At 40.5% G+C, this 10031-nt stretch overlaps 1 protein-coding gene across 1 annotated transcript in view; it reads right to left on the bottom strand.

Moving 5' to 3' along the window:
* Nucleotides 1-965: 965 nt before the first annotated feature.
* GLB1 (galactosidase, beta 1) overlaps nucleotides 966-10031 on the bottom strand; it is a 47383-nt gene continuing 38317 nt past the window's right edge. Inside the window, exons 15-16 of the mRNA XM_010570659.1 lie at nucleotides 5744-5983; nucleotides 966-1704 (exon numbers count right to left, since the gene is read on the bottom strand). Coding sequence (XP_010568961.1) covers nucleotides 1444-1704; nucleotides 5744-5983 — 501 coding nt within the window. The 3' untranslated portion in view covers nucleotides 966-1443. The remainder of the gene's footprint in view (nucleotides 1705-5743; nucleotides 5984-10031) is intronic.

Below are 10031 nucleotides of genomic sequence, written 5' to 3'. Positions count from 1 at the left end.
ATAGTCAGGGTTTTGCAATGGCCATCTCAGAAAAGGGCGGCACCTCCAGGGTCCACACAGCCCATTACAGCTACTTTGTTTTGCTTTACTTTACACACACCTTCGTAACACAGAAAACAAATGAGACATCAACAAGAATAACCCCTTGTCTGTAGAGACTTTACAACCTCCTTTCTCCCTTAATACTGTAACTGCTCATAACTCTTCCTCCTCCCCTTTTTCCTTCTCAAACACACACAGGAAGGATTTCATTTTTAAAGAACCATTTTAATAATGTCAGACAAAAATCAAAGGAAGAAACCACAAATTATAAAAATACTTGATTCCATCATCTTAATCTTTTGTTGTTTAAATCTCACCAAGGAGTTTGCATGATTGACATCAAAACCATAAGAATCAAAAAGAAGATTCTCTCTGCTGCAGAAAGTCAGCTTTACGAAGAGACTTTGTGCATCTTTGCAAATACCAGGCACTTACAAAGACCATCAGTTTACTGGAACAAAACAGAAGATGTGAATTAACGACTAAAGAGAGAGTTAAAATTCTTTAACTTAAAGCCTTCCACTTCCAATGTGCTGGCCTATGAAAACAGGTACTCCAGGCCCATTAGAGGAAAGGGGGGGGGGGAAGGAAAAAAAAAGGAAAAATGGCTTATTTTAAGACTACATTCTGCAGGCAGGTTAATCAGAGGCTATGGTCCAACCGCAACAGCCTAAATTTTACGTATGTCCTCGTACTTATCAATTTACTTAAAATCTTCAGAGATAGCAGAAAGGAAGCAGTAAATTCACTTTCCAAAAAGGGACAGATGTAGACTACAAGGTCCCTCTCCATGTTACTGCTGTTTGGACAAGCTTGCATTTGAGTGCTCTCTTCCACAGTTCTTCTAACTGCTCCCCTAAGAAACCAATGGAAATTTTTCCAAGGTCACTTGCATGGAGGTGAAAAAAAAAAAAGAGGTCTGTTCAATGTTGGCAGCGAGCCCATTCATTGTAAAATGATACTGATACTAACCAGGTGATAAAATCAGCTGAAAGTGTCTAGTCTATTGGCAGCTTTGACCTACCAGTCCACATGAGTAAAACCAGCAAGCTAGTGGGACTCCGCACCCCTTTTGTAGGCTCCTCTCCAGTTACAAAACATGGTAAAAAAAAAAGTGTAAGAGAGTTCCTGTAATGTAAGCAGCCTACAAGGACTACATTTTTAGTAGACTGATGCGAATGTTATCTTCCAGTTGAGTTCAATTTCACAGTCCATGGCACATTCTAAAGCTACAGCTTTTATTTTTTAAGAGAATTTCAGTATTTAACTCTGGCAGAAAGTCTTTAAAAAGTTGCCTCAGCTAAACAACTTACTGATTAACACTGAGTCTTTAAAAAAGGGAAGTATGGTTTGAGAGAAAGGGAAGCAAAGTGGGGGGAAGATAGGGAAATACTCAAATTATTATAGATGGTTCAGCCATATGTCTCTAGCAAAGAGTTGGGGGGCATAATTTTCATACTGTGTGGTTGCATTGATGTTAGGTTTGTCTACAAATTCTATCTCACACGCCTGAGTGCTGCAAGGAGAACGCTCCAGCTCCAACACTGTTATGTTGTTTGGCACCGATGAAACAAGTATATTCCTTGGAACATAAAGGGTCAACTGAGGACCACGTGCTGGCCAGTAGCGACCAAGATTAAAGCCGTTGATCCAAATTTGCCCCTGTTAAGAGAGAAAGAAAAAAATAATGACATTTTAATAATTTGACAGAGATCAAATGACAAAATAGCTTTAAGCATAATGCTCTTCACATAACTGAATTTCCTCCATCTTTCAGTTTGACAGAACACAAGGATAGAAAAGCTGTTCAAGAAAATGCTAGTGACAGTCAAAAGAATCTAAATTCCCTGATGAGTTAAAGCCATCATTAATATTTGAAAAAAAAGCAGTCAAATACTGCAGTAATTCCAAATATGACAACACTTAGGAAAACAGAATTGCAGGTTCCTGGCACCGAATTTTGCACCAAGTTTAAGACCAAAGCAAACCTGAAAACTGTATTTGCTTGAAGCTGATTGTTAAAAGGACAAAGAACTCACGTAAGAAAAAAGCAGATCCTATTTCTATTGTGACTCTCTGTACAAGTGTAGGACTACAGCACCTTGGTAGTCCCTTCCTGTTGCATGATTTCATTAAAAAGATACAGCTTGTCTGGACACCTGAAATTCAGATGTCTATTATATTGTAACAGCTTAGTCCACAAAAGAGCTTGTGAAACCACAATGCAAGAGAGTACTGTATTTTGTTGTAGTTACCTACAAAATCTTTGGACGTCTGCTAGCATTAAAGTTCAATGAAATTGTGGTTAACTTGGCATACAAACTCTTTAATTTACTTTTCACAGTGGAACTGGCCAAAAACCCTAGTTCAAAATACTGTTCTAACATTATAAATACCTTAAGTTTAAAAGATAAAATGAAATTGGGCAAGGGGAAAAAGAAAAAAGTCAAAACAGTCATTTATACACCACAAAATAAACACATTGAAGTGACACAAATGCAGATTTTTCCAAAAGTCTATAAATTGGTGAGTTGCAGAACGTTTAGTAAAACTGTAAACAGACTCCTAGTGCGCTGAGCTGAATCTTGGTTCATTAAGCAAGACAGAAGGGAGGATATACAGCTGATTTGGACAAATAATTTGCTTTTACTCCTCCTAAGTGTCCTTTCACCATAAGTCAGAAGAGAGTTCAGTGGACAAGAAAAGGGATGGGAACAGATAATTTTATCTGTGTTTTCCCTCTTGCTTTGGCCTTTGGTAATTTGAACACAGAGGGAAAAACAAATTAACTCACGGCATTGATGTACACTGATAGAAATAATAAAATAGTCTGAATCAGTGGAAAGGATGGACTTTTACTGCACTCTGATTTATAAAATTGTCTGGGACAGCTGAAATCAGAATAATACTTTTAAAGGATTTACAGAAGCACAATTGTAATATAGCGAGTATTGCTGTTCAAGCTGTTTTGGAGGTATTTTTCTTGTATTTTCTTTCTCAAGTATTTATGAGAACAAGTTTTATGAAACTTGCATGAGAAATTTTATAAGGAGTTGGTACATTTGCAAAAGCAGGTGAGTTATTTCATCTCTGTATCCACTTCCGTGGTATAAGATCCTATCTTGCACAGTCTGCCAAGGTGTTAATAAACTTTGCCCTCAAACTTTTTTTTTTTTAAATCGGGTTTATCTTGCTTTGTGGCTTGTTTCTGCTGTATTAAAAGGCAAGGGAAGAGCTATTTATTCAAGCTCACTACTTCTGTAGTAGTTTTAGAAGAAAACATGGCATTAATGCAACCTCCACACACACAAGATAAATTAGCGAGTGCACCACTAGACAGTAGCCTACCTACTACAGAGAGTGACCGTAACCCTGTGGCAAGTAGGAGTTTACTGTAGGAATGAACTGCATTAGAGTTCTAATGCAGGAGGTATAAACAGGTCTCTGTTCCTGATCTTAATCAGTCACTGGTTGTAACTCATTTTTCCAGTAAAGCTATGAACTTAATTTCTCACTACCAAACTGTCTTTATTAACACTGCAGTTTCTAAAGACTGCACACTCAGGAATTTGCATGCCCTAAACCAGCAAATCATTACACTATACACACTACCAATAAACATGCCCTAGACAAAATAAAGGAAGGAGATCTGTATCTTCAGGAACAGGATTTCCTTCAGCAGGGTCAGCAAATACAACCCATGATTCCACAGAAAAACAAGAACAGTCCTGATTCGAAATCCTCTTTTCTGTCAAAGAAAAAAAAAAGTCCAATAAATCTAACCATACATTTAGAGGCACGTATGCTTAAGGACATTGTGCTTTCTCAAGGGAGGGTAGAGAAAGTTTTGTTAATAGTGAAGGGTTTAAAAACCACTGAGGGCAAGCAAGCTACAACACAGGTCATGACTGTTAATGCTGCACCCTTCCTTTCAGACTATCCAGCATGCCACATTCCTTGTCTTAATATGCAAAGGCAGGACCATCATTAGAACTATATGTTTTCTTGGCAAGTGTTGTTTCCGTGGTTTTCCAACTACTCAAGTAGGTGAGGTTTGACCCCTATTAAGAGTCCCTCTCCACACCTTGGCATCAGCAATGTATACACTGCCACTCAAGGAATTAAGGCCCAGATACAGCAGGACATAAGTGGAATTTACACCCTTAAGGCCCTCTGCCTTAAAGGCATTTGCTTATTGGTAAAGTTATCGGGAAGTCTCGGTTTCCACACAGAGTATCACCTCAGTCTTACTACTCCCAGGTCTCTTATTTAAAACTTTGGTCCAATCCATATAAAGCTTGAAGGATCAATTCAATAGCCCTACTTACAGTTCATCTGGGATCTCTTCACCTTCACTTCTTTAGACAGTATACAAACTATGTAAAACAGAGGTTTCTACAGATCAGAGGAAAAGATTTCCACCACTATATAAGAATTCTTGGACTGGTTTGCCAACAGGCAGGTATGGTCATCTCACTTCCTGAAGAAGATTTATGATTCTTGGGGTCACAGAATTTACTGCAAAAGTCTCAGGTTCCAGTTCCTGTGCAAAGAGCTATTTTGGGATTTTATTCAGTGATTGTGTAAGACGTGCACATATATAGGAACAGGGACTAAGTCAAGACTTCCTCATCCAAGCTCAGTGCCAGCAACACTAAAAGCGCTTGCAATGAAATCAGTCTTCTGCATATTGGGAAGTGCTTTAGCCACTACAATGCCATAGGTAGATCACCAGCAACCCCTTCTCCTATTCCGTTTTAATAGTAGTAAATTAATTGTTTCAGAAAGGCATAGTTTTGCTACCTAACACCATCACAGGCACTTCCCTGAAGCCTGAACTTCTGGCCAATACTTTGGCCTCCAAGAGGAGTGGTACTTTAGTGCACACATTCTGCTCTCTGTGCCTCCCACCAGCTAGTTGAGCTGGTCCTTACCCATCCTGCATGCTGGCTGTTTCAGACATAGTGCTGTGAAAACACACTCTTTGCTGCTCTAGCTACCCTCCAGCCTATGAGAAGTTCCTATTAACAGAGATCTGCCCACAGGCTTCTCACAACAGTGCTCTCTGATCCGTTCAGTCCAGCTACAGGTACCCTCCAGAAGACAAGCAGTAACGTCTTCCACACACTGGATCTGTATCTATGGGCACAACACCAGCAGTTGTGTCCAGCACTCTCTGTGCTTTGTTACAGGATCCATAGTTCCTCACACAGCACCACCAGTATGTTCTTAGTTACTTTTAATCAATTAATATAGCCAGGAAAGCATCCTGTAGCATCTCACTTTCTCCAGAATAAAAAAATTATTTTATCTCGGGGCATGTATTCACTCCCTCCCTCCAAAAAGCTTCTTCTGCTCCACATCTCAAAACAAAAAAATCCTACAACTAAACGCAGCATTTCTAAACAGCCTGAAATTTCATCTTTCTCACTGTTGAAAAACTAGGGTTTGGGTTTTTTTGTGACGCTCCACTTTCTAGACCAATACCATGTATCTTTTGAATATATGTTTCCCTTCTCTTAATGGTTTATCTCCAGATTTACTTAAAGGACGGAATCCATTTCCTCATCGTTTAAATATATTTGAGACACCCCACCACTACAACCAACTTCTACCCATGCAAGAGAGGTGGACTTTGGTTGTCCATAGAAGTTTCAGTAGCTTTGAGTGGACTTCAAGTTTTTACAGCAAGAAGTTGTACCTTTGTCCAGCCAGGAAACTTGACATAGGTGTCTTGAGGCAAGTCTGGAATCCCTCCAGGAATTGAAAGTCTACCAGTGTAAAAAGTAGGTGCTTCATAACTCAGTGGATTGCCAACAGACCTCTTTGGTCGATAAAGGTGACTGTTAATGTCATGGTTCACTGCTCCATCTATGTCTAGAGGATAGATTTCCCATTCAACAAGTATATCTTGATCAAGAGTTAAATTTGAAACCAGACCCTAGGAGGAAGAAAAAAAACAAACCCAAAATATAATGTTATTTAAGTTATTTGGCTGCAAATATAAATCAGTCAGGAATAAAAACTGAATCCAAGTACTTGCAACAGCTGCCAATCTGTGTATGAAAAAAACAAGCATCTGGTCTTCAAGTTATAAGCTTTGCTTAAGAATAAAGGGTTTCATTTATTGTCTGTGAAAGACCTGTTTCAACTCTTCAAAACTCTTCAAAGTTTTGAGCTTTCACTGATGTCCAAGTTTTTTTTCAAACTTTTTTCCCCGTAACTGTGAAAATTTCTGTTTTGCTTTAACATGAATGCGATTCCAAAACCTGCGGCTTAATAAAAAGCAGAAAAAGCATGAAACACTGTAAGTCTGAGATACCATCAACAGATTTGGTAACACTGAGTCACTAACCCAAGACATTAACCTGCACAATAGCAGAGAAAGCAGTATTTACTTCCTACAAGTCTTCTACAGCTAACATACAGTATCACAAAATCAAGGCACATGTTTTGTGGCCCTGATTCAGTGAAATACTTTAAGCTTACAGTCAGCTTGAAGCTCCCAGAGTTCTGTTTCATTTCTATGGAACCATGCGTGCAGCATACCAGGGTACTCGCACAATGAATGCAAAAGCAAGGGAAGGTCATGATTTAAGAAGAGTGAAAGGAACATTAAGTTACCCCTGCACACATCCTAATTGTTATAATAATAGTTTCTAAAGTGGTGTTCCAGTGCAATGTAAGGGGTTGATTTTAAGCCAATGTTGCTACATCCATATAATTGCTTGAATAGACCCTGCACAAAAGCTGTTTTTCAGTGCAACTTAAGTTCTGTTGCAAACACCACATGTCAAACAGGAACAAGCAAAACCGCATTTTCTATGGTCTTGGAGGGCTGATACCACGTTGTGTGTCTGTTCTGATGTCTAATAAACATTGCACAGACTTCACAAGCCTCATCATCAGTACAAGCACTAATTGGTTTTCTCTTCCTTTACCTAGATACCCACTTTACAGAACATGAACTTATTTTTCTTATATCAAAATAAAATATCTGCACAGAGTTAAGTGGCAAAACTTTTCTATACAACCTAGACTTTACTCTGTCTAGCAATCAACTGACGTAATGCAACATAACTTTAGCCCAAACTTTCTAACCTGTCTCCCTAAGCCCATCTTTAGGCACTATGAACGGTGTGATTTTTCAAATGAGATTAAGTGCCTACTAAGCATTCTTACTTTTGTCTGCATAAGAATGCATATTTAACAGTCCAGATATGGATAAAAATTTTCTAAGTAAAACAAAGATATAGGTGGCAGTTGGGATGTGAAAAAATACAGAAAAAACAGAAGCCACACTCTTCCTTTGTGTCCTTCAACAACAAGGCTTAGATCAGCAGGATGTTTTAAAACCAAAATCCTTTTAAGATTCCCTCCCAAAAGCCAGATGCCTAGTTCCACTTCAAGCCTAAAAAAGTGATAAAAAACCAGCCAAACAAAACCCAGAAAATCTACACTATTTGCTTAAAAATGCAAGGCTTCACAAGGTAGGAACCTCTTGCCCTAAAGTTATTTTTGAAAGTACAAAATATCTAAAACCCAAGGTATAATTATTCCCAGTTTTCAAAATCAACACAAAGAACAGCATGAGGGAGGGATTCTATGTGAAGAAGCAACACACATATTTCAAAGCTACCCAAGAAAGGCTGACTCTTCTACACAGAAGGATCCTGCTTAGAGATTATTCTCACAATGCACATGTCTACTAAACTTGCTTTCACTCATTAATCTTTAAAAGATTGAAACCCTGGTCTAAGTGTGAATTTCAGCCCAACCACAGCAACACTGAGCACCTCCCTAATCCAACCTCTAACCCTCTATTCTGTTACCTTAATTTAGCACTAAGCACACAGGTTTCTTTATCACCTGACCTGTTATTAAATAAATAAAGGCAACATTTCTGCTGCATCAACATAAAGGCAAAATACTGGGGAACTAGCTGCCCTCTCCTGCCACTCAGATAAAGGCAAGGTACCTTGGAAAGACAGTATGAACAGAGTTGGCACTACTGCTACCTGCTGAATTTCTATGCCACAAGCAAAGAAAAGCCTTAGTTGCTGATGCTTTTAATTCAGAGGCTTTCATACATCCTAAAACTTCCCACACATATTTAGCTTGTTCTGATCAGAATTTAAAGAACTGCATGCTTTCCAAAATGTATGGCAGGGGAAACTTGACCAGAGTTTGTGGTCTCATCAACTAGGCTAGTCAAGATGCATCCACACTTGGGTTTACTTTTTCCCCCTACTTACAACCTTAAAAATCCTACTTCCTCACAGCATATGTGCCCTCTGCTAACTAAATGGTACTGTTCAGGCATAGATCTTGTCCTGTGGTGTTTATCTTTCTCCTGCTTTTGCATCCAAACTAACCAAGAAACACTTTGGACAAGTCTTAATTCTGCTCTGAGACACCTATCACAGACAGAATTTAGACTGAGAGGAAACAGAAGCTTCTAATTTACCTGGCATCACGCTCACACCAAAAGGCACCACAATCGCCAGACAGCTATTAATCTGGACAGTCATTAAACATTTGACAAGCTTTCTGAAAGAACACCATCAAATTAATTTAGGCCAAGTCAAATCTAGCAGTTAGGGGGCTGCAAATCTCTTCTTAATTGTAAAGCTTTGTAATTACTTCATTATTACTTGTGGCCTAGTAGTATCAAAAACTAAAAAAAAAATTAGTGCTGTGGCACTAACACAACACAAACACAACACAAGACTGGCCTCTACAACACTCCTCTCTTTAGCAAATACCACACAGCACTGGGGATCCCATTAAATCTAAAACCAGAAAAGTTTCCTTTTTGCCCCTGCCCTTCCTAGTATTACATTAGTGGCACCTCTACTGCATTGGGTTTACATGGCAAGGTTTGGTAGCAGGGGGGTTGCAGGGGTGGCTTCTGTGAGAAGATGGGAGAAGCTGCCTCCGTGTTGGACAAAGCCAGTTCCAGCCAGCTCCAGAATGGACCCACTGCTGGCCAAAGCTGAGCCCATCTGTGACACTGGTACTGCCTCTATGATAACACATTTAAGAAAGGGTAAAACAAAACAAAACAAAACGACCTAACTGTGTAGCAGCTGTGAGAGAGGAGTGAGAAAAATGGGAGAGCAATAGCCCTGCAGACACCCAGGTCAGTGAAGGAGGAGGAGGAGGTGGTCTCCAGGCATCAGAGCAGAGATTCCCCTGCAGCCCGTGGTGACACAGGTTGTCCCCCTGCAGCCCATGGAGGTCCACAGTGGAGCAGATATCCACCCTGCAGTTTGTGGAGGACCCGACACCAGAGCACGTGGATGTGCCCTGCACAAAGCTGGAGCCCATGGAGAGCCCACCCTGGAGCAGATTCCTGGCAGGAGCTGTGGAGAGAGGAGCCCATGCTGGAGCAGGTTTTCTGGCAGGATTTGTGACCCCACAGGGACCCACGCTGGAACAGTCTGTGCCTGAAAGACTGCACCCCATGGAAGGGACCCATGCTCGAGCAGCTCGTGAAGAACTGTAGCCCGTGGGAAGAACCCACATTGGAGAAGTTCATGGAGGACTGTCTCCTGTGGGAGGGATCCCACGCTGGAACAGGGGAAGAGTGTGAGGATGAAGGAGTGGCTGAGATGAAGTGTTATCAACTGACCACGTCCCCTATTCCCCATCCTCCTGTGCTGCTTGTGGGGAGGAGGTAGAAGAATCAGGAGTGAGGTTGAGCCTGAGAAGAAGGGAGGGTGGAGGAGAGGTGTTTTTAAGATTTGTTCTTATTTCTCATTATCCTACTCTTGTTTAACTGGCAATAAATTAAATTAACCTCCCCAAGTCGAGCCTGTTTTGCCTGTGACGGTAATCACTGAGTGATCTCCCTGTCCTTATCTTGACCCACAAACCCTTCATCGTATTTTCTCCGCATCCTGTTGATGGAGGAGGAGTGATAGAGTGGCTTGGTGGGCACCTGGTGGCCAGTCAAGGTCAACCCACCACAGCCACTCATGTGGGGA

The sequence above is a fragment of the Haliaeetus leucocephalus genome, unplaced genomic scaffold, assembly GCF_000737465.1.
Source record: "Haliaeetus leucocephalus isolate CR32 unplaced genomic scaffold, Haliaeetus_leucocephalus-4.0 Scaffold298, whole genome shotgun sequence".
In the NCBI taxonomy this organism is placed as follows: Eukaryota; Metazoa; Chordata; class Aves; order Accipitriformes; family Accipitridae; genus Haliaeetus; species Haliaeetus leucocephalus.
This window is presented reverse-complemented; position numbering and strand designations above follow the sequence as displayed.